Here is a 25885-nt window from a genome sequence, read left to right as displayed (position 1 = left end):
TCCTAAGAATCTACATATCTTATCCCCACGCAAAGATTCCCTCATCCAAGCTCAGGCCTAGTGGAAGGAGTCTGGACTTGCGGGTAAGGGGCTCTGGTTTTTAAGCTGCCATTTGCTTATTGTGTAACTCCGAGCAACTCGCTTAACTTCCCTGTGCTTTAGTTTCCTTATCTCTAAAATGGGAAATACCTACTTTCTTCCCCCCTTAGAGGGTGAACCCCATGAGGGCCAGAGACTATATTTGATCTGATTATCTTGTATCTATCCCAATGTTTAGCAGGTAGGAAATGCTTAACATATATTACCAATTACAGTCGAGGTAATATTAGCAAGCCACTGATGTTATTTCAGATTCAGGGACTTGTTGCACTTGGATTTTCACCCTTTATTCACCCTTCCCTCAGTTCCATAACATTTATGCACATATCCATAGTTTATAATGTCTGTCTCCCCCTCTACACTGTAAGCTCAATGTGGACAGGGAATGTGTCTATCAGCTCTGTTGTACTGTACCCTCCCAAACACCTAATACAGTGCTGCACACACAGTAAGCACTCAATAAATGCAACTGATGACTTAAGTATAATTCTGGGAAGTGGGTCTACATATCACCTAGGAAAACATGAGAAAGATCACCAAGGCTCTCTGAGCGGGTGAGTAATGGGCTTCACTCTTCATCTCTTCAAAGTCACTCGGTCATATTAACGAGCTCTCTGACTTCAAAACCACCTACTCACACCCTCCACACTGGGCTTCTAATGGCTGCCACTTCTTCCAGGCCAAGCTCCAGGAGGCAGAAAAAGGGTGGGCTGGCATTTCACTGTTCTTTTGTGTTTCCGAAAATATCCCGTCTAACTGTGTCTAATCTTCAGGCCTGTTGGGCTGCCTAGCAATATCTCATACAAATGTGCTGTCTTAAAATATACCTGCCTGCAGCTTTCAGATGAAGCTGCATTGTGCTTAAATGGATCATTTATTCACTTTATCCTAGGCTTTAATCTTCATGCAGGCCTTGAAGAAAACCTTTTTCCCTGGCAGCCAGCGAGATCTTCAGCTACTGACCTCCCATAGAAAACATTTTATTTGGCTCCCTTTCTAGCTCAGGTTGGCAGAAGATACATTTGACAGTACCAGGATATGAAAATCTGTGATTTGGGTTTGAAGTAGCTGCCATGGAAAACTCACAGTACATTCAAAGCTAGAGTGTCCTAGGGTAGTCAGTACAGTGTCTTACATAGTGCTCTGCTCATAGTAGGAACCCAATTCAGTATTCTATACAAAAGACATCTAGTATTCATTCATTCATTGAATAGTATTCATTGAGCGCTTACTATGTGCAGAGCACTGTACTAAGCACTTGGAATGTACAAATCGGCAACAGAGAGAGACAATCCCTGCCCAATAACAGGCTCACAGTCAGTGCTCCGCACACAGCAGGTGTCTAGTGCAGTACATTATGGGATCCAGACCCATAATTCCACAGCAAGAAGTAAATCAGAGATGACAACTGCCTTTATTCTCAGAGTATTCTGCCCTCCATGTTCTTCTTCAGTAGTGGTCAGTGATTATAGCAAGGAGTCAAGGGAAAGGATGATGAAGAGGAGGAAGAGCAGGGGGAGGAAGAGGAAGAGGAGGAGCTGGGTAAGGGGTGGACCAGGACACACTATCACATTCAGTTCTCCAGCTGTTCAAGGAAGGCCCGGGCCAGGGGCATACAAAGAAGAGCTAAAGAACAACTCTGCTCCCAGATCAAGGCCTTGAAGGGGTGAGTCTGACAGATGCTGCCTAAAGTTACATAAGGAAGGGAGGACAGATGAATAGTTCTTGAACGTTAGGAAAACAGGTCAGCCTGATGCTGTTTCCCCAGATGACCAGGAGAGGATGCAGAGAATAATACTGTAATACTACAATATTGTAAAACCAAAACTGTGGGGAAAGGAAAAATGGAAAGCAGGGAGGAAGACCAAATAGGAAGGGGGAAGGATTGAAGAGGATGGGGTAGAGTTATAAGGGTTAAAAGGGACAGATAATTAGTGCTTAAAAGTGAAAGCAATAAGGAATTTGGCAGTTACTAGCAAATAGTTGCAAAGCACCTTTAAAAACTCTTAATTCCTTAACCCTCAAAAGCAACCTTGATGGGAGAGAACTTAATATCCCTGTTTTACAAACAGAGACACAAAGTGCTAAAGCAGTATGCCTAGTGGGGAATTTGCCCAGACTGATGAAGGAATAAATGATCTCAGTCTCCTGGTGGCCCTACTGCCTACAGGTTCCAAATCCTTGGAGGTGATAGGGACAGTGGTCTCCACCACTTTTTAAACTGAACTCCCAGGTTCGCCCATCCCACTTCGCTGACAAAGATCTGGGAATTTCCATTCTGGACTGCAGAGATCCAAAATGACAGCTTTCTGGCCTGTTGGCCCATCAGAGCCCATCATTTCCCAGTCCCCTTGCCCCCACATTCAAAATGAAAAGTTGGCACCTCTGCTGGTGCTGCTTAAGTGATTATTATCATTATGGTGCCCATTAAGCGGTGAAGAGTCCGAGCTCACAGACACCCTCCTGGCATTGACTGGGGCTACGCTACCTCCTTGGTCTCCTCAGAGAAAGCCTGGAGAATGTCCGTCTGCCTGGTGTAGTTCCCATTGGCGTCCTGCAGCCCCTGCAGGATCCGCTCCCTCAGTACCAGGACGGAGACCCGCAGCTGATGCCAGAGGAGCTGTACCGTGTGGATATCAACTATCACGTTGACCGAATAGGATAGGAGCTTCAGGGAAAACTCGGTCTCCAGGAGGGCATGGATTTGCTCGACATGATCCGAGATATCTTCACAGATGTCCTGCAATGACAAAGAACAAAAGCCAAGTCTTAGCAGCAGGCCTATCCTTTAGGAAAGAGCCCGGTCCCTTTTGATGGCCACTCTGCACATCTCCATATCAATCTTTCTCATTCTTCTGGCACAGACTGTGTGGGCCGGGAGCAGACGACAGGAACCCAAGCCATTGGCGGTCAGGCTGGGAAAGGGATCTGATTCTGCCTTTCGAACCATGACAGCATGGCTCATGGCCATTCGAGTTTCTGAAAGGGAGGGCATAGCTTGGGGCCAGATGGACAGAGTAAATGCAGCCAGCGTTCTCCCTCCTGGGCCTGAGTGCGTAGGGTCTAGAGTTGACCAAATCTGGGGACACTTTCGGAGGCTACAGGGAAGGTAAACACTTTCTACAATTAGCTGCAGACTGTGCAGACAACATTATCTAAAGGTCTAAACTTCACCAATCAAAGGCTGTTCCTTCTAGCCTCTATGCCCCATAACAGCCAGGGCAATAACAACCAAACCTAGCAGCTGGGCACTGCAAGCAGGGGTGTTATCTAATGGTGAGAGAGGTTGATGCCTAGATCTTACCCTGCGCCACCTACCAGTCCAGCAGAGACCTGTGGGCAACCTGACTGGTATACTTCTGCACACACCTATTGCTTTACTCCATTGCTTTGATGCTATTGATGCCTGTCTACTTATTTTGTTTTGTTGTCTGTTTCCCCCTTCAAGACCATGAGCCCGTTGTTGGGCAGGGATTGTCTCTATCTGTTGCCGACCTGTACTTTCCAAGCACTTAGTACAGTGCTCTGCACACAGTAAGGGCTCAGTAAATACGATTGAATGAATGAATACTCCAAGTTTCACACAAAAGTGGAAGGGAATCATCAACTTTACCATCCCAAGGTAGAAACCTTTTAGTGGTCTGTTTTGTTATGGCATTTCTTATGCACTTACTTTGTACCAGGCAGTGTACTAAGTGCTGGAGTACATACAAACTAATCAGGTTGGACACCATCTTAATCCCCATTTTACAGATGAGGTAATTGAGGAACAGAGGAGTGTAGTGACTTACCCAAGACCACACAGCAGACAAGTGGCAGAGCTGGCATTATGATGACCCAGTAGAAAAGAACAAAGCCACTGTCACCCATATTTTCTGGGAAATAGCCACAGCACAGACTATAAGGTCAAGGCCAGGTCTTGTTTTCTGTAGGTGGGGTGGGGGTTGAGGGGTGGAAGTGCAAACACTCAGGACATGTAAACCGTGGCCATTCACCAACAGGAGAGCTCAGAAACCAGGGAAATGCCAGGAGGACAAGTTTTTAAAACAGCTGCCTGCCCTCTGCCCCCACCTCCAAGACAACTGTTCCAGCCCCCCAGCTCCAGGACCACCAACAGGATTCAGGAATGTCACCCATCCCTTCCCAGCTCTTTCAGTCAGCCTCAGTCCACTCACAGAGCTTTTTTTTTCCCCAGGAGAAATGACTTGTCTAAACAGTATCAAACTGTAATGGAAACTAATTCTAATTTCTGAAGTGAATCTTTTGCACAAATAAGCAACAGTGGGGCCCTCTCCATCTAGCCGTCTCCAGATGGACCAAAGCAAATGACAAATCTGCTAACTCTACTACTAAATTGGGTTTCAAACATCTCCTCTTTTTTAGTTTATAAACTGAATGGCACCATCCTGGATTAGAGCTGCCCAATGCCCTCCCACCTGCCCACTTGACACAAGCTTCCAGGCAGCCTCTGAGTCGGACATTCACAGCTGCCATGTCCCCTCCTTAGGCCAAGCCCTCAGTCGCTACTACAGCTGTTCATGACGAACACTGATGGATGTCAAGGAAGGCCATAAACAGGCCCCAAAATATTGTCTTCTTTAAAATCAAGGCTTCTTATTTTGTATAAGAACACATAAAATAAAGATCTGTTTAGGATTTGATGATATTTTGGAATTTCTCAACAGTGAAAAGTTTAAGAGATTTAAAAAATCTGGTCAAAGAGGAGAAGACTCAGGATACTGTTCTAGAGCCAGAGGCAAAAAGAAAGACCACTGAATTGATGTTTTCATACATGCTGTGATCTTAGAGAAAAAGCCCCTTGTGAATGCAATGGAAAACTTCCTTTTACAGAACAAGCGTTTGTTGAAATCCAATGAAATACTGAAGCTGTCGGCTGGTTTTGTCTATTTGTTCAACAGAAGATATTCCTTATTGAGAAGGAGTGGTTTTTTGAAGTAAATATTTTTATGAAAAGCTGAACTTTAGGTTGTCAGAGAGAAGCAGCATGGCCCAGTGGATAGACCACAGTCCCTGAAGTCGAAAAAGTTACTGAACTCTGGAAAAGGTTAGCAAGTGCAAGTTGTTGTATAACCTTCACCTTCTTCAGATTAAATATCAAATACAGCTCTTTAGTGATTCTGAGAAGTGGTTCCTAATTATCTGCGGGTCTACTTATGTGAATGTTTTCAGAGTACAACTTAAGAGCTTCTGTAGGAATGAGACCCATATTTTCCATGATGCTCTCGACTTATTGAACCGGAAGACTTCCCCTGAGAGGTTTGGAATCATATTCTGACACTGATTTCAAAATTACTTTTTGCATCCTTGATCATGGCTGTCTAAAACACGACTGGACCTAGAATCCAATTGCTGGACCCTTGGGAGACACCGGCAGCAAACAAACCAGCCTGGCATTCAACAAGCAGAAAAAGGGAGACTCTCTTCCAGCAGAGGGAGAAGTCAAAACACAGGGCAGCAATGGGCAATGTATATGGAATTTCAAAGGGATTTTCAGTCTTATCAGCCCCTCTAGCCAGCACCAAAATAATTTTACTATCAGTAGCCACTATCTGTGAACCAGAAACTCCACTCTATAGATCTAAAATCTTTATCTAGCTATTTACCTGAAAAAAACATTTTCCACTCTAGGGAAAAAAAATTCTGTCAAGTACTGAAATAAAATTGCTTGATGTGACCATATTCTCTGCTTCTTCCCAAGGAAACATGTTCATCTGTCATTTTGTTAAATTATAAATTCCTTCTTTTCCTTTTCAGTGATTGCAGTGCTCATTCTTGAACCTTCATAACATTTCTGGGACAACACAGACATTTAATATTTGCTACGTTTAAAAGAGAGTCACCATGTCTATCTGTTTAGGCCATTACTTTAAGTTGGGGCCTTTCAGAGGTGTGGGAAGTTATCAGATTTTTTTAACCACAATGGATAATGAACAATGTATTCAATAATATATCCTGAAGTTAAAACACTTCGTGAACTACTTTTTCTCCCTGAACAGTTACCTAATTAGGTTTGATTACACCCGGGAGGTAATCAGGCCACAAAGTTTGTTACCATTTCACAGATGGAAAAATTAGGGCCTGAAGATGCTAAATAAAGTGGCCAACAACAGTAGCAGCGTCAGAAAAAGAATCCTGATTTTCTGGTTCTCAGTGCATCACATTTACTATGTTCTCCCCTTCATTTCTAGCCTAAGAATGATTTCTGAGAAAGAAAACTGAAGTTTGAAGAAAAATTACCTCATCATCATCATCACCAGTATCAACAGCATTTATGCAGCACCTACCACATGCACCTACTGGATGCCTTTTGGATGGAGAGCACTTTACTGGGTGTCTACTGCATACAAAAAAGTGGACTGAGTCCCTAGTATGTTCACACCACTAAACAGCCACGACTTTTAATGGAGCACTGTTCCGGGTGTTTATTAGCTGCAGATCACTGTACTGAGTGCCTACTGCCTGCAATGTACTGGATCCTACTGGACGTAGAACACAGTACTGAGTGTCTACTCTATGCAGACCACTGTACTGAGACCTTGGGACACATTAAAACACAGTAAAACACAGTAAAAGGTCAAATCTTTATGAACTGATTTGCCCATTGCTTGCCACAAGCTTACCTAGAGTGTTGAACAAAACTGATGTAAAGCATAAAGATCAAAGCTGGCTAGATTTTCCTATTTAGAGCAGCCCTGAAATCTCAAACAAGGTTACCGTTTGACTTCTCTCAAAGACGACTGTGCTGCTGTCCTTCTCAGAGATGGCGGAGGGGAAGGGGCACAAGTCAGGATCTTGGAGGTGAGCTGCCCAAGGGTGCTTATTTGAGGTTGTGGCGGTGATATACTTTACTGCAAAGGGCTGAGCATGACAGCATCATGGAATGTTGTGATGCCTACAAATGCCATCATGTCAAAAGAGGCTGGGGTGGGGGTGGGGGGTCCTATTGGCCCCTCCTCTGGGCTGAGGAATGACTGAAGCCAGCCAAGCCTGACTTCTGAACACCCATCCAGAAGCAGTATGGCCTAGTGGATAAAGCACAGGCCAGGGAGTCAGAAAGACCTGAATTCTAATCCTAGCCCCGCCACTTGCCTGCCATGTGACCCTTGGCATGTCACTTCACTTCTCTGTGTCTCAGTTACCTCATCTGTGAAATGGGGATTAAGACTGTGAGCCCCAAGTGGGACAGGGACTGTGTCCAACCTGATTAACTTGTATCTACTCCAACGCTTAGAACAGTGCTTGGCACATAGTAAGTGCTTAATAAGTACCATAATTGTTATTGTTTATTATTATTATTATTATTACATAGGACATGGACTCTGTCCAAAATGATTAGCTTGTATCTACCTCAGTGCTTAGAACAGTGCCTGGCACACAGTAAGCGCTTAACAAACCACATAAATTACAAAAACAAAAAACACCCTAGCACCCTCACCCAGCCACCACGCCCGCTCTTAGCAGTGGGGAATTCAGAGCCTGCGGAGCTCGGCAGCCCTGGATCCTTGGAGGTTTTCCCTTGGTCAGTTTGCCATTCCCAGGGAGCCTTCCATGCTGAGTGGGTGTCACTCGACACTCGCTATGCCCAGTGGAAGATGCCTCTCCCGGAAATCTATGCCATTCCATCAGCCCTGGCCCTCTTCCTGAGGCACAGCTGACCTTCCTCACAAGCACTGTTCTATTCCTATTTTCCCACGTTGGCTGAAACATACCTTCCCCCTCCACCCCCACTCACCCCCGCGGAACACCATTTCCAGGTGAGCTATGTGTTGGGCTCCAAGAGCCTGATTATGGTGTGAAAGCTTGTGCATACAGACCACTGCACTAAGCAATTGGGAGAATACACTATAACAGAGTTGGACACGTTCCCTGCCCACGAGCAGCTTACAGTCTAGAGGAGGGATTTGTGTGCCTCCAAACACAGGGCTTGGGCTAGATGACAAGGACTGAACATGTAGAAGGGTGAAACCTGGCTTTTGGAAAGAGGACCTAAATCCAAACCCAGCTCCATCTCTTGCCTTCTGTATGATCCTGGGCAAGCCACTTAACTTCTCTGTGCCTCCATTTTCTCATCTGTAAAATTGAGACTAAACACCTTTTCTTCCTCCTACTTAGGCTATGAGCTCCATGTGGTAGAAGGACTGTGTGTCTGGTGCAGTTATCCTATATCTATTCCAGCACTTGGCATGATGCTTGGCACATATCTAGCACTTAAATACAATTATTATTTTTATCCTTAAGTGTCTGGGACAACTATCAAAGCACAACTCCCACGTGGCTTGTCCTGAATACATGATACCTCCAGAGAGCTACATAGTAATCCCATAAAACACCTACACAGACGGCCTCGCAGATTCCTTCCCGTGAGCCCCTTCTTCCACTCACTAAGCCCAGGGCCAGGTGTTCTCCCTAAGCCAACTCCAGGCCAAGAGCTGATATCCGTCAAACACTGAAGCTTAACAGAGGGCATATAGGTAAGGCAGCAGGAATTACCTCAGGCAGACTCAGGCAATAGTTTTGAGGCCAAATATCACTAGATACATCTGGGGCACTCTGACTTCAGTCCACCTGTCTGATACATCGAGCCTTACCCCTTTCCCAGAGGAGGGCTAGCTAGCCCTTACAAGCCCACATTGTGACATCTCTCTGCCTATAATTATGCCAGAGCAAATAGAAAGTCACATGAAGAGAAACTGAACATCAGCAGAGCCCACAGCTTGACTAGGGGCTGTGGTTATGAATTTATTTAGCAGGCTGATTTAAGAGGTTGTTGAGGGCCTCTGACAGGTAGGAGCCAGACCAAGAGGGATCCACTTTTGGCTTCAGGAAATAAGAAAAAAAGGAAAAAAAAGTGGTTTTTTTCCCTGCCATACTAAATCTCTTTTCTCTGGCCCATCTTTAAACCTCACAGGGGTTATTGACAACAGCCCTGAGAATATCTGGCCTGCCCCAAATGAACAACAGATCTGCTGGTGTGAAACAAAGAAGCTGAAAGAAACAGTCTCCTGATTAATGCTTAGTTTTCAACCTAACATTAGAGTAATCGCTAACACTATATGGTAAACTCCTCTGGGACAGAGACTGGATTTCAACTACTTTGTATGGTCCTAACCACCCAGTTTAGTGCTCTACTATGAAGTAGGTGCCCAGACAGTACTCTGCACAAAGAAAGCCAACTCTATTGTACTGTACTGTCCCAAGCACTAGCACAGTGCTCTGCACACAATAAGCAATTAGACTGTAAGCCTGACAAAGGGCAGGGACTGTATCTATCTGTTACCAATTTGTACATTCCAAGCACTTAGTACAGTGCTCTGCACATAGTAAGCGCTCAATAAATACTATTGGATGAATGAATAAGCCCTCAATAAATATCACTGATTGACTGGGGTTCAATATAGTGCTTCCACTAAGGAGCCCTGGTCAGGGTCAAAACTAGTGACACTAACTTCCCTCCCCCAACAGGGCACGCCTCCAAGGAAGAGGAGAATCTGTGATGTCTTTACCTTTCAATGAACCTGACACTGGCCTGTTATTTTCCTGGAATGAGGGGTCAGAGTCAATCAAATTTTCCTCATGACAGATTTGGAGAGTTTGCAAGTGTCTGGTCTATGATCCATGGAATAGGGTTGTGGGGAAAGATTCCAGGAAGCTGGGCCTCCTCCCAAACATGGCCTGACTCCAACTATCATCCCCAAATAATCACCACTCCTTAACCCTTCTCAATTATCCCAACCCTCTGCCTCTTCAGCCATCTTATGCACTTATCTGCTTATTAATTTGCTGCTGGTTTATTTATTTTCTTGTGTTTATAACTATCTACTCTCACACTCTTTTAATGATGATGATGATGGTATTTGTTACACACTTACTATGTGCCGAGCACTGTTCTAAGCGTTGGATAGCTACAAGCTAATCAGATTGGACATAGCCCCGTCCCACATATGGCTTACAGTCTTCATCCCCATTTTACAGATGAGGTAACTGAGGCACAGAGAAGTTAAGTGGTAACAGACAAGTGGCAGAGCTGGGATTAGAACCCAGGTCCTTCCGACTCCCAGGTCCATTATTCTATCCACTAGGCCATGCTGCTTATGTGCTCACCTCCCCCATTACACTGTTAAGTCCTTAAGGGTGGAGAATACCTGATACTTCTTCTCCATGTCTATTAGGTCCCTATAAGTGTCATCCAGAGGCAACGAGTCAGAAAAAATGCTAGAAGGGATTGTTCGGCCTCAGACTCCTCTCTGTCACCCCACTGTGGGGGTGCTGGGAGAGAACTCCAGTGGCGACTCTGGCCTGGGTGGACAACTGGTCCCAAAAGGACAGTCCAGCTTAGAGGCCACATGGACAGGCAACTCTCAGATCTCCGGCTGGGAGGATGTGTGCCCACAGGCACCGGATCTGGTTCTTTCAGTGGGTGGCAACTGGCAGGCGGGCAAGATTACGGGGTGGATGGGCAGGAAGAAGTTGAGGACTGCAGCGGAGGGATTAACACCTGCTCACTGACCTTCCGTTCAGGGTGTGATCCCTGGGGGTAGTTTCTCAACCAGGGACCTATGGTCCTCTAATTGGAAGAACATTTAGCTCCTTCTCCACACAGCCTTGAGTGTCCCAGGCACCAGGAATCAGAGGGGCACAGGCCTGGGAACTAGAGGACCTAGGTTCTAATACTGGCTCTGCCACTTGCATGCTGTGTAACCTTGAGGAAGTCACTTAACTTCTTTGCGCCTCAGTTTCCTCAACTGTAGAATGAGAACAAAATACCTGTTCTCCCTCCTATTTAGACTGAAATTCATGTGAGAAAGGGATTATGTCTGACCGGATTAATTTGTATCTACCCCAGTGCTTAGAATAGTGCTTGACACGTATCATAATAAAATTAGAACTCCACCATCCTGCCTATCTCCACCTCTCACCATGCATGTCTACTCTTATAAACTGTCTACCTATCTGCATTCAATTATCTTGTGGGCAGGGAACATGTTTTATTGTTATATTGTACTCTCCCAAGGGCTTAGTACAGTGCTCTTCACACAGTAAGCACTCAGTAAGTACGACTATGTTAACTGGGTACTCTTCTGGTGCACCTTTAGAGAAGCAGCACGGTGTAGAGGATAGAGCATAGGCCTGGGAGTCAGAAGGTTGTGTGCCTAATCCCAGCTCCACCACCTGTCTGCATTGTAACCTTGGGCAAGTCACTTCTCTGGGCCTCAGTTCCCTCATCTGTAAAATGGAGATTAAGACTGTGAGCCCCACATGGGACAGGGAAGATGTCCAACCTCATTTTCTTGTATCCACCCCAGTGCTAAGTACAGTGCCTGGCATATAGTAAGCATTTAACAAATACCACCATTATTAATATTATTATTCCCCATGAGATTGTACAGTCTCCTAAGCAGGCACTGGCCATGTATAGCATAGCCTATATGTTGTAGCCCCTGTTGGTGAAGCTCAAGTACCCAGTAAAAGGCTTCAAAAAGCCTTCTTGAGAAGCAGTGTAGCCTGGTGGAAAGAGCATGGGTCTGAGTGTCAGAGGCAATCTCGACTCTGTCACTTGTATGCCGCGTGACCTGCGGCAAGTCATTTCACTTCTCTGTGCCTCAGTTCCATCATCTGCAAAATGGAGATTCAATAACTGTTCTTCCTCCATCTTAGACTGTGAGCACCATGTGGGACTGAATATCCCACATCTATCCCAGCACTTAATATAGTGCTTGGCAAAATACTAAGTACTTAATAATTATCACTATTATTACTATTATCATAATGACAAGAAAAATCTAGTTTCTTGCCCTTGAAGAGCTTAGAAAATACAGTTATACACCATAGCAGGACAGATAGTGGATGAAGTGGTATATTCAACAGAAGCCTTCAGAGTTGTCACCTTGAACAACACTTGCACCCCTATTTTTAGTTGATGGTTATATTAAGCTACAATCAAATCTGATACTCTACAATCCAGGCCAATGTTTTTACTGGCACAACAATAACACTGCCGGGACTCAAGCTAATTCTTCTATGCCGCATCAAACAGCTAGGTGAGTGAGCTTTACAGAAGTGTTTAGGGAGATAGACAGTTAATTTTTCCTACAAACAGAAATAAACCAGAGATCTACAAGTGGCTTCATCAGTGGAAGCCCATGTGTTCGGAGACCTGGATGCTATAAAAGCCCTGATATTTCTCCCCATTTTCCTGGCGCGTAATCAATCAATGATATTTACTGAGCACTTACTTTGTGCGGAGTATTGTACTAAGCACTTGGGCTGACCTTCCTCAATAGGTGGTACTGTGCATAGAAGTGGACATTACCCCAAACCGATTGGCAGAATGTATTGGAAAAACCTTCAATCATGAGAAATAGCCCACCTGCAGGAGTACTACGGCCAGAGTTACATGCTACTATATGTGTGGGGACTGGCACAAGGCAACTTTTCCAATGAACTCATTTTTAGAAGAAAAAAGGCAAGCAAAACAATCACACAGATTGTGCAAAAGAACCCAACCTCCCTGTCTGCCCGACCTGAACTGTCTCCAGTCCCCGGGGACTTCTCACCAGCTTCTGAATCGCAGGGTGTCCTTCCTGAGCTGCATCCGGTAGCTCACTCCCAACAGCTTTTGCCTAAATAAGCTTTCCACCGGGGAGTCATCCGCCACAGCCAGTGATCCCGCACACAGATGACAGGAAAAAAGCCGGACAGAGAAGTCCCCGACCACCAGATCCACCCGGCGTTCAGTGCTGACTCGCTGCCGGACGGCACCCCTTCTACAGCAGACAATCTGTTTCCTCTACCGGCTCGCTGACTGGCTCCTGAAAGGAAAGGACTGACCAGCTGCCCTTGGCTGGGCCGAACTTCAGCAAAATCCCAGCTCCCCAGCCCCAAGGCTCCCAGACTGCTAACTGAAATTTCACTCAACATTTGCCCCTCGCGCCACTGGCAGGTTATTTTGGGCACTGACCTAAGTTCCCGGGAAATGTGAGCTGAACCAACAAGACAGCAAGGGGGTGTGTAATGTGTCAGTCTCCCTAGTGACCGTGTAAAGCTCAGGAGGGAGCTTTCAATCTGGGAATACTGCTTCTCAAATCCTAAATAAATAAATGGTGGTATTTGTTAAGCGCTTACTATGTGCAAAGCACTGTTCTAAGCGCTGGGGGATACAAGGTAGTCAGGTTGTCCCACGTGGGGCTCACAGTTTTTTAATCCCCATTTTACAGATGAGGTAACTAAGGCACAGAGAAGTTAAGTGACTTGCGCAAAGTCACACAGCTGGCAAGTGGTGGAGCCAGGATTCGAACCCATGAACTCTGACTCCCAAGCCCGCGCTCTTTCCACTGTACCATGCTGCTTCTCACAAGGCTCTGGCTTCTCCTTTGAATCTTTGGGAAAACCCAGAGACTTTTGGACATCATCTCTGAGCACCACTTGATTGTAAACTCCTTGACAGCAGAAATCATGTTGTCTAATTTTATTGTATATTGCCTGCCCAGGGAACTCTTGCAGACAAGAAGTAATAATGAATAATAATGATGCTCTGCTCAAAGGAAGTACACAGAGCACTGTACTGGATGCTAACAGGGGGCACAATAGATACTCAAACTAATGAATGAATCAATCAATCCAGTGGGAATATGCCCTTTGGCTAAGAAAAAATTGAAGCTTTGCTATGGATCCCTGGGAAGAGGATAATACAGGAGGAAATACGCAAACTGGGCAATGAAATTTGGTTCTCAGAAATAATTTTTATTATTACTTTGATAGTGTCATCAGCACATTGGCGTCTGGAGAGTACCCTAGAGTACCCTACCCCGAGTGAAACGTAAGGCCCAGGTCCTTGGATTATGTCTATATCCTAAGGTCCAGCCAAGAGACCCACTAGGGACAACCAGTAAACTTGTCTCTCTAGATTGTAAGCTAATTGTGGGCAGGAAACATGTAATACTCTTTTTTACTGGACCCTCCCAAGCATTTAGTACAATGTGCCATGCAAAGTAAGTGCTCAATAAATAAGATCGGTCAATTGGTCAATAAATAAGACTGGGTGCAGCAGCCCAGTTAGAGCAGACTTGCCTACTGTCTACAGGTCAGAAACTCCAACTGCAGCAGAACCAATTCCACCATCAAAATAATCCCTTTGCTCACAGGCTCCCATAGGGAAAATTGGAAATACCAAACAGCCGTATAAACGATGATAATGTCCACAATCCCAGAACACTCTAGTTGTGTCTTCGCTACAAAATCACATGCATCGGCAAGGTTCCTTGAGTGCTGCCGGGCACAAGGGGTGCACATCACAAGGATTTCCAAAGTTGCCCCCAAGCCCTCCAAATCACTTCCATCCGCTGCCAGCACTGTGCTAAGGACGAGGGAGGAGCATGGGATATTGCAGGAGGAGTCAACTTTGGGGCCAGGGAACATCCACCCGCCCCTGAGCTCCGTGCAGTTCCACGTGGACATGCCCTCCGCAGAGATTCTGGATCGGTTTTTTAAGAGTGGGGCTTTGACCACACTCTGCAGCCCCAATCTCAAAATGTGGCCATTAAGTGGACATATATTCTTGAGAAAGGAGACGGGGCTTTTCATGGCCAAGGCCAGAGGACCACAATAAAAAAGAGACAGGTGAGCAAATCCATCATGATTGCTGCCTACTCAGTGTGTGACACCCAAGACCCTTGGCATCCTCCTTTCCCAGACCACCAAGCTGCCTCCCCACGATCTGGAGCTAATTCCCTCTGCATTACTGAGGAAAACCCATTTCGGCCCCACCCCAGCGGGACAAAGGAAAGTAGCCATAGTATGCCGCTGCCTCCACAAACTTTCACAAAGACTGTGGTAGCTGCAGTGGTACTGGTCACTGGGCTGTAGTTGTGTCAGGACTCTAAACCTCAAGAAGCCTGAAATTCTCCTCTTTCTGCCGTAACGCCTTACTGACATTTATTTTTATTCTGTGTAACTGTCCATGTCTTTCTGTTTTGTTTCCGCTCCCCTGTTTCTGAGGCCAGTTCCCTCTACTCTTTTATATTTTTGGATTATGAACCCCCTGAAGGCCAGGAACCATTTCTAAATCCCACTTAGGTATTCTTTCCCAGTGCTAAGTAGTGTTCTGCACACAGTGAGAAGTTAATAAATACTATTACTCTTCTTCTTGAGAGTGGAGAAGGCCTCCTCTTGGGCCTCACCAACAGGATGGGGATGGCCCTAGTCTCTGCTTCCAACTGTGGGGTGGCCCACTGAGGCACACACAGACAGGACCAGCCCCTATTAGGTGATCTCGGGAAGGCCTGACTAGCAAAGTCACCCCTGACAGGGCCTCATCTCTCACTTGTGGTCCAAGTGAGTACCACTTCTACCCGCAGGAACATTCTCCACCCTCACTTTTCCCCTGTAAGCTCACTGTAGGCAGGGAATGCTTGTTACACTGTACAGTGCTCTGCACTCAGTAAGTGCTCAATAAATATGATTGAATGAATGACACTATCCTCAGCATAGCATAAAGGTCAGCAACAGACACTGTGCAGACCTTCTTGAAAAGAGTCAGGCCAATGACAGGATGTCAGGTTTAAAGACTAAGAGAATTAACCAACCCCTAAAGCTGTACGTATGCAAATCACTCTCACCCTTCCACATAAACCAAGTTTCCTGTCAGCTTACATTAGCATTCACTAAACTAGAAGGGGAAAAGATGTGTCCTGTGGTTAAAATAAACTCATTCAGCTTCCTGGGGTGGGAAGGGATTAATCACAGATTATTGCTGCAGTGTGAAGTGTTGGTCTTTGACCTTCACATTCTCTGAAGGAATTTTCAAGAATTAAAGGAACATGTTCATTAGGTCCTGGAGTCTTTTTCCGCTCATTGGTCCCAGACCCTTGTCTGCCTGCTCTGTCCTTAGATTCAATTGCACTAAAAACCTCAAAACCCAAAATGGAGCGCTAATGTAACAGTCATCCTTTCTGGATGGGACAACCTTCCCCTCTGCACATGATGCAGTGGGACCAACGTTTCATTTTGAGTGTGGGGTGAACTTGGCGTGGAGTGCTGAGGGAGCAAGGCAAATGGGAAGAAGGAAGAAAAGGGAGAGGAAAAAGAAGGACTGGAAGGGGAAGAAAAAAGAGGAGGTGGGAGAAGACAGAAGAGACCAAAGCGGTGGGGAGGATAGGGAAGAAGAACAATCAATCCAATTGTATTTACTGAGCACTGTTGTGTGCAGAGCACTGTACTAAGCACTTGGGAGAGTACAATATAACAGAGTTGGTAGATGCGTTCCCAGCCCACAGTGAGTTTACCTCTGCTACCATGCTGTCTCCTCCTCCTCCTCTGCTGCTTCCACAGCTGCAGTGCTAACCCCAGTTATGCAGCGTCAGCTCCAATAATGGTCAGGCTCAGGGGTTGTGAGGACAAGCGGCCCGGCAGCCACGTGGACCGGCCCCGTGAGGTTCACACAGCCACTGCAGAGACTCAAGAGCCTTGTCACTCGCCTCGTCCCTGGGTGAACATCCCGCAGCTGCCTGCAGATATGAGGGCTCCATAGCTGGGCAACCAGTCCAGGGGTGAGATAGGCTTCCGGACCAGAGCTTGGAGCCTAGTGAAGACAGGAGATGCAGTCTGCTGGCAACTCCATCTCTAGACCCTTTCTGGCTCCTAGGGCTGGGGCTAGTTCTGGCTGCTGGCCCTGCCCACAGCTTTGTCCCCTGGAGGCCTGTGATGATCCAGCAGGCAACCGCTTGTACAGAAAATGGGGGAAGGTCGAGGACAGAGAAACTGCTCACATCACCGAACCCCTCTCACAGGGAACGCTCTTTGGTATGGTGGCACCTGCTGGAACATAACTTGTTTCAGGAGATAAACTGGGCATGGAGGAGGGGGGTTGGGGTAGGGGACAGCCACCCGAGGAGAGGTGGTTTCTGCCCAACTTCCAGTGAGGAAGGAAGAGTGAAGCTGATGTTCCCTGGAAATATGAAATTCAACAGGATGAATTATTAGAGATGGACCCGTGGATGCATGTGTTAAGGGAAGAATATCAGTGATCCAATGGGGCAGTAGCCCCCTGGGTTTTAGTTAGAAGGAGGGGTGGGGGATAATCCTGGATTTAGTTTCAGATTCCAATGCACAACTACTTTTGTTGTTGAACCCTTTAAGTTTACACTTATTATCAGTTTACGACCAAAGCAAGTGTGCCTGAGAAATCCGTGTTTGGAAACTGAAAATTCAGACATTATCATTGGGAGAGGAAGAAATTCTCTCCAAACTTCAGCAACCACCCCTGAAGGTACAGAACCAGCTAAGTGAACCACCAGATGGCTCTTTCGTTTTTAGGGTACCAATTTTAAGAGTCAAAGGATAATGGCAGCCAAGTACTAGGGCAAACTCGGGTGCACTAGCATGGTGTTCCAGACAGGTCCTCACCCTGGCTATTAATTGCCAAGGTCTCAAGGACCCTGATTTTAGAAACTGGATGTACATCCTCAAAAAGTGACTAGTGGAAAGAGTACAGGCCTGGGGGGTCAGAGGACCTGGGTTCTAATCCCAGCCCCTCTGTTTGTCTGCTGTGTGACCTTGGGCAAGTCACTTGACTTCTCTGTGCCTCTGTTTCCTTATCTGTAAAATGGGGATTATGATTGTGAGCCCCATGTGGGAAAGGCACTGTGTCCAATCTGATTATTTATATCTACCTCAGTGCTTAAAACAATGCCTGGCACAGAGTAAGCACTTAACAAATGCCATTAAAAAGAAAGACAAACAAAACAAACAAAAAACACTTTAGCACCCTCCCCGAGCCACCACACCCGTTCTTAACGGAGGTGGCTCACACTCGGGATTTCAAGGTCTGCAGAAGGTCAACTGTGCTGCAGGAAAGGGTTTAGGGCTGGTGGAATGTCAGAGATTTACAGTTAGGAGGGAAAAGAGGGGTAACATTGGTTAGAATGTCAAATTGGGAAGATGGGCAAGTGAATAAATAAGAGTTTAAATTTCATAATATGTAAATCAATATGTTCATAAGTGCTTTAGGTTGCTGTGATAAATAAGTGCCTCTAGTAGGACTGGGTCTGAACTGATATCCTAAATTTATAACAGTGCTTAATACAGGCTTGCCACCTGACAAGCACTTATATATTCAAAATAACACTACTCCTGTATGCCCCACTCATTGTAAGTTGAAAAAAACATGGGTTCCATTGTCTGAAAAGAACACAAAGAACAAGCAGAACTTTTAGGTGAATGAAGACTATCCCATGGCTCCCTGAGTCCCTTATCTTTCCGAATCTAAACTCCTTCTCTCTGGACTTAAGAACCAAACCGAAGGCCACTAGAAGGAAACCAGGAGGAGTCTATAGACTGTTTCTGGATGGGGAGTACTGTTCCTAGAGCTTTGAGGCCAACCTCTGCACCTCTTTGCTGTACTCAGCATTTTTCTGCACACCAGCACCCTATAAGTCACAAAACTGATTGGTCCTCTCATCTAAAATGGGTTAGTGAATCACTGTATGAGCACATACACTAGGCATGGAAAAGAGGCCTGCACAAGAATGCAAGACTGTGAGCCCGCCCCTTCAACTAGGATACAAAGAGAAGCTTTTCTAAATTGTTGGGTTTTTTTTGCCAGCTTGAAGAAAAACAGCTATCCATAAGGATTCCGTTATTACTTAGGGAATCCCTGCCACAAGCTGGAGATCACTTGGAACTCATTAAACAGAAACAAGGCAATGTTCATCCGCCTTCCAGTGTTCATGAAGCTTTTTATTTTTCTCCTTTACGGCAAACACAGATCTTTCACTATGTTCCAATTAGTGAGTGAAACTACATACCTTCTTAATTGTGATGTTTGACACTTTTTCCACCTTCAAAGCCTTATTAAAATCACATCTTCTCCAAGAGGCCTTTCCCAAATAAGCCCTCTTTTCCCATTCCTTCTCCCATTCCCTTCTAAATTGCCTATAGAGTTGGATCTGTACTCTTTTAGCACTTGCTATTCACCCCAACCTCAGCCCCACAGCATTTATATACATATCCATAATTTATTTTAATGTCTGCCTCCCTCTCTAGACTGTAAGCTCTTTGTGGGCCAGAAACATGTCTATCAACTCTGTTGTACTATAGTGTCTAAACACGTTTTCTGGATGAAGAGATGGGAGTCCAAATAGCTTGCTACCCAGTAATACCTAACCTATAGCAGTTAGGAATGCTTCTCTTTTTAAGAAATTCCCATTATTAATAATAATAATAATAATACTAATGTTGGTATTTGTTAAGCACTTACTATGTTCTGAGCACTGTTCTAAGCACTGGGGTAGATACAAGGTAATCAGCTTGTCCCACGTGGGGCTCATAGTCTTAATTCCCCATTTTACAGATGAGGTAGAGGCACAGAGAAGTGAAGTCACTTGCCCAAAGTCACACAGCTGATAAGTGGCAGAGCCGGGATTAGAACCCATGACCTCTGACTCACAACCCTGGGCTCTTTTCGCTGAGCCACGCTGCTCCTCCTACTGTATTAAGCATTACTGTGCTTAAGCTTGGATTCCACTGAGGACAATAAAAATACATCCATCTATTCCAGTGTGTCTAGCCTGAAGCCTGTGGTGGAGAGGAAAATCCTACTTCTCCATTTCTTTAGAAAAATCACAAGATTTGAAGGGGTCTCTGAGACCAGCTAGGCTACCCAATTCTACTGAGAGCAGAGCACTGTTCTGAATACCTACTCTGTGAAGAGCACTGTACTGCATGCTTGAGAAAGAGAACAAGAGTAAAGATACAGCTCCTGACCTCAAGGCACTTACAACTGACTGTCACCATTGATTAGCCTTGTCTATTTTAAATTTTCAACCATATCAGTCAGATTGGCTCGATTACATCAGTGAGAATTTCTAAAACCACTGCCAAGGCAGATTCCACCCAAACATCAGATACATCCTTTCCTTCCAAGGGAGGCCCTCCCAACATCAAACTGAGAGCATCACCCAAAGAACTGGCACTCCCAGGCATGCCACTACGATCAGCCCACTGCAATAGGGAGGCTACGTCAGTGAGAGTTATTCTGTCGCTTTTTAAAGAGAGACCAACGCTGCAGAAGGAAGACTCTCTCCTCCAAGTTTTTTTTTTGTTGTTGTTGTTCAAGGTTTTTGTTAAGCGCTTACTATGTGCCAGGCACTCTACTAAGTGTTGGGGTGGATACAAGGTGGTCTGGCTGGACAGAGTCCCTGTCCCATGTAGGGCTCACAGTCTTAATCCACATTTTACAGATGAGGTTACTGAAGCACAGAGAAGTGAAGTAACTTGTCCAATGTCACACAGCAGACAAGCCGCGGAGCCAGAATTAGAACCCAGCCCCTTCTGACTCCCACTTCCCACGTTCAGATGGAATGAACATCCAGGCCAAAGTGTCTGCTGGGATTTCGACCCTAAAAGATTGAATCTGAATCAAATCAAATCCATCAAATCAAATTCGGCCTTCCTGAGTAAGGGGCGGGCCAGTTGGAACCAGTTTTCAGTAGGCCTAGTACTCGGGGCTGGCCGGCACATTCCACACATTTCTAAGCAACAGGATTACATCATTCATCTTTTTTTTTTTAAATAGAAACAGCTGTTCCACCCAACAGTTGTGAACTTCAACCACTTAATATCAAATTATCCAGCTGTTGTTACAATCCATCTAAATTCTATGGGTGGGGTTTTATGCTAGACAAGCCCAATTTTCTCTCACAGAGTTGAAAGTTGACATAAGCAGAGATTAAGTTTAGTTGCAGCACAGTGACCCAAAACTTGGGCCAGCAAATTGTGTGTTGTTGTTTTTTCATGGCTGCAGAAGACAGCCTAGGCTGAGAACCCTCTTGCTGCTTCTAGACTATCTTCTCACCTTTATCTTTTCAATTTCATCTCAGGAGAGATGGGCCAGTATATAGATGGATCTGCTGGTTTTCAATCTCCAAAGCTGAGTAGCCCACTGCAGGCCTAAACCACTCAAGGCAAGATACCTGGGAGTCTGGCAGTCATAAATTTCTGTTTTTGAGGGTCAGTTAACTGGCCTGAAAAATTTGCCCCCTTCATGGAGAAACTTCACCAAGATAGTTTGTCTGCACTGCGCCATTCAGAGTGTTAGCATCTGCCCCGTAGCTTTCACATAAAGCTTTAGACATTTATGCTATCTGGGCTAGCGGGTGCCGTGATGTTTTGTGAAAGGTTATGGTTTTAATTTCTTAAACAGGCAAACTCCCACTGGATTTGAAGGGCCATGGAGCCTAGTACTTTTTAAGCCATGACGCATAAGCACCAACTGTATAGGAGGGTTGGTGGGTAGAGAGGAGAAAGGACTCGGCCTATTTCATTCTGGGGGTGGAGGGGAGAATATTATTTTTGTCTCCACAGAATTCAAAGCAAAGGCAGAGGGCCACGAGCCACCCCCAATCATTCCACGCTGCTGAATGGAAGGTAATCTATCACCCACTCTCTTCTCTAAAACAGGCTGGGAGAGGGAAGAGGGGCTGGGTGGAGGAGCTGCAGCATAATAGCAGAGTGGCTGAGAGTAGGGCCCCTGATCACCCTGCCCAGCAGAAGCCCAGCGGACCCTATCTTCTCTATCAGTGGGCTTGGGTGACCTGCCAACTCTAGTGAGCCAGCTGCCTGCACTTCCCCTCTGGCAGGAGCTTCCCACCCACTATCCATTAGGAACTCCGAAGGATGGCAGGGAGATTGAGGGAAAGGAAGGTATGGAAAATGGAGAGAAACAAGAATCATTTTTTATGGTCTCCAGTCTGATGTCTTCCCTGTACCTGTCTTTCTCTGCTAATCCCTTGTCTCCTTCCTTCTAGGTCTGTCTCTCCTCTTTGGGTTGGTATCTCCCTCTCTTCTCTGGGTCTCTATTGGGCTATGCTCATTACCTGCTGTCTCTAAATTCTGGACTGGTTCTGGGTCTGCCTTTCTGGTCCTTTGTTTTTTGGTCTCATTTTCTCTGTGGACTTCTTTCTCTCTGTCCTCTAAAATGTCCCTGCTCCATTTCTCAGGAAGTCCCCACCCCATTTCTAACATCTTACAGAAAATAAACTGGGGCCCAGAGAGGTTAAGTCACTTGCTTGAGCCACCCAGCAGGCCACTGGCAGACCTAAGACTAAAACCCAGCTCTCCTGTCTCTTTCCACAGGACCACATGGCTTTCTAAGTTCAGCCAACCATCAGCTGGCAGTGACAGCATTCTGAGTTAAGCCTAAGTTTTCCATTTCTCAAAACCTCTAAGCTATATTGCGGCTGCATGTACAGGGGAGGCTTTTGGGTTTAACAGGCCATTTCATTTTTGCTTTTTAAAATTAATCGTTCTTCATTTGGAATGGAGGATGAGTCAATTGTGCTAGGTAGGATGGCCAGATACCAGAAGATTGTCCTTCATTCCCTTGCCTAGCCCCATTTTCCCCATCACCATCAATGGCATTTACTGAGAGCTTATAGTGGGGAGAGCACTATACTTGGAAGAGTACAATACAGAGTTGGTAGACACGTTCCCTGACCTCAACGAAACCAGAATGCTCTATCTATCAAGACAGACCAAATTATTTTTCTTTATATGAGGGTTCAAATCCCACACCTCCCAGGAGTGATAAAGGAGAGAGAGGAAGCAGCTGATATGCTGTGGTCTCCATACTGAAATTTGGCACCTCTGGTCTACCCCAAAAGCCTTCATTTTCAAAGAAATATCAATAAAATCTATAGTTTAAAGTTCTGTCAATTTTTTTTAGATTGTGAGTCCTGAGTGAGGAAAAGAATGGTGTCCAATCTGACCACCTTGTATTTTGCCCAGCACTTAGTATCCAGTAAGCATTGAATTCAATTATTTTTAAACAAATAAAAACATGGTGTTAAAAAAACATCCTGGGAACCAACTGTGGCTAACACTGAGACACAAGGTAAAACGCTCTTAATTTGCATGCCTAGGAGGTCAGAGGAGCTGAGTTCTAGTCCTAACTCTGCCACCTGCCTGGTGTGTGACCATGGGCATGTCACTTAACGAGAAGCAGTGTGGCTCAGTGGCAACAGCACAGGCTTGGGAGTCAGAGGTCGTGGGTTCTAATCCCGCTCCGCCGCTTGTCAGCTGTGTGACTTTGGGCAAGTCACTTAACTTCTCTGTGCCTCAGTTACCTCATCTGTAAAATGGGGATTAAAACTGTAAGCCCCACGTGGGACAACCTGATCACCTTGTATCCCCAGCGCTTAGAACAGTGCTTGGCACGTAGTAAGCACTAAACAAATACCACCATTTATTTTCTCTGGGCCTCAGTTCCCTCATCTGTAAAATGGGGATGAAGACTGTGAGCCCCACGTGGGACAACCTGCTCACCTTGAATCCCTGCCGCGCTTAGAACAGTGCTTGGCACATAGTAAGCTCTTAACAAATGCCATTATTATTATAATTTATCTGTACTTCCATTTCTTCATCGGCAAAGTAGGGAATCAATAGCTGTTCTTTCTCCTACTTGGATGACGAGCCCCACGTGGGACAGAGACTGTGACCAACCTGATTAACTTGTATTTACTCTAGCCCTAAGTACATTGCTTAGCATACAGTAAGTGGTTAACAAATACCACAATCATATAGGTTTTTCTTTCAATATAGACAGAAAGCCAAAGCTGGCTGTCTCCTAGTAACATAAGGTGGCGCTGTGATACAAATAAATATACTCCACTGATGTTAACGTCAGATAGCAAATCAATCTATTCTAATCATTCGACTAAATTACTTAACTGTGAACCAATATTTCTGGCTATAGTGCCAGCTATACCATGACGCATGCGTTTATCCTGGGGCTAAAGATTTATCTTAACATTTTATTCCTTCAAGCCAGTGACTAGAACTTACTGAAAACCACTCAAATGATAAAGCGAAATTCATTATCACTGTACTTACTGAGTTGTCAATATCTCCTTTAATTGTAAGGGAAATTTACTTACTCTGCATCTGTATACACACACACACACACACACACACAGTTGGTTTTGCCAAAACGTGTGTTTCTGGGACAGAATGCAAAAGTAAGATCAGGATAATGCTCCTCTGTCCTTTACGCATCTGGATAACAGGTAATGCAACGTTAGAAGAAATGACCGTGCAGATGCACAAATTGTTGGACACGGGGTGATACTATAGTGCAAGTTTTCCTAAACACAGGTTTCTGCAAAAACGCAACACTTACATATGCTCTTCGTATTTGAAGATGAAACAGGGCCCCTAGAATTCCATCCATGCACATGAAAGTGTTATCGAAAGACGGTCTCTTTCACACTACACGCAAACATACAGCAGGACCCATTTTCTAACCTGTTAATCCACTTAATGAGCACTCTGGGACTGCTCCAGCTACCAGGCTGCTATGCACAGAGGCAGTGGGTGTTGAGGGGATGGGATGAAAGATCTCTGAAGATAACTACAAGACTCCAAGCCTGGGTCAGGATCTCCAAGCACATGGTATATTCTACAGTAGACCTCGTAATGCTAAGAGGAAATAGCACCACCTAAACTTTCACCAAGGCCTCCAAGACAACTCATGGAAGAAGTGGGTCACAACCAGGGTTCCGGTCTTCTAATTAGCTCCTCTAAATTAATTGATAGTAATTTTTGGAGAGTTTACTTTGTACGAGCACTGTACTAAGCTCTTGGGAGAGCATAATAGAGTTAGAAGTCACAATCCCTGCCTTCAAGGAACTCATCATCTAAATGCAAGGATTCACTTCCTGCATAAAGTGCAATAAGAAAGTACTTTCTGAGTGGGTTGTAGGCTATTGTGAGATATATCTTCCATCTCAGGCTCTTCAACTGGAAATAGCGATCGCTGGCTGGCTATATGGGTTGTCTATATACTTAACTTTATTTCGGAAACACTTACAATCATCCCCATCACTAATTAACATCTGTTGAGTGACACTGGCATACAGCATGACTCTGATCAAGGTGCTAAGATCCGTTGGGGAAAATTTTAATTCCAGCAGTTAGAAGAGAACTCAGTCTCCTGATACCACTTGCAGGAGGGGAGAGATGACTCAGCAGCTGTCTGCTAGCAACTGACAAGTTCAGTGGCCACGGGCAGAAAGCAAAAGAAAACAAAGAGAAAAGAAGATGGAAAATGGGGGTTAGGAAGACGATGGTGAGAGCATGCGTATTGACTACTAATGGAATCAAGAGCAGAAGCAGCATGGCCTAATGGAAAGAGTATAAACCTTGGACTCAGAAGACTTGAGTTCTAATTCTACTTCCTCAAATTACCCACTGCATAACCTTAAGCAAGTTGCTTGAATTCTCTATGCCTCAGTTTTCCCATCTGTGGTATGGGGATTCAATACCTGTTCTCCCTCCCACTTAAACTGTGAGGCCTTTATGGGACAGGGTCTGTGTCTTCCCTGTATCTACCCCAGTGCTTACTACAGGGCTTGGCACATAATAAGCATTTAAATACCACAATTGTAATTTACAATCTAACCGCAAGATTTTACACTCCTTGAGAGCAGGGATCATGTCCACCAAGTCCATTGTAGCGTACTCTCCCAAGTGCTTAGAACAGTGCTCTGCACACAGTAAGCACTGACTGATTACTGTGAGAAAATGAAAATAAGACTAAATTAAAAGATATACACAATGACAGAAACTGGGTGCTGGAGCAGAAAAGTTTGGAAGGTCAGAAATGGCATTTCACAAGAATTGATAGAGCAGATGATTCTCCCTAGTTTCCAGGGCAGGTAGGAGCCAAGAGCACATTACAGGGGTACTCACACTACCGGAATAAGCTGCCTACATA

The 25885-nt window shown here is 45.2% G+C and overlaps 1 protein-coding gene across 3 annotated transcripts in view; it reads right to left on the bottom strand.

Moving 5' to 3' along the window:
* LOC114805403 (A-kinase anchor protein 6-like) overlaps positions 1-25885 on the bottom strand; it is a 181218-nt gene that overhangs the window by 105686 nt on the left and 49647 nt on the right. For all 3 annotated transcript variants that reach the window (XM_029078760.2, XM_029078759.2, XM_029078761.2), the window contains exon 3: positions 2588-2839. In XM_029078760.2, coding sequence (XP_028934593.1) covers positions 2588-2839 — 252 coding nt within the window. The remainder of the gene's footprint in view (positions 1-2587; positions 2840-25885) is intronic.

The sequence above is a fragment of the Ornithorhynchus anatinus genome, chromosome 14 (genome assembly GCF_004115215.2).
Source record: "Ornithorhynchus anatinus isolate Pmale09 chromosome 14, mOrnAna1.pri.v4, whole genome shotgun sequence".
NCBI lineage: Eukaryota > Metazoa > Chordata > Mammalia > Monotremata > Ornithorhynchidae > Ornithorhynchus > Ornithorhynchus anatinus.
Note: the sequence above shows the minus strand (reverse complement) of the source record. Positions and strands in the feature narration are given on the sequence as shown.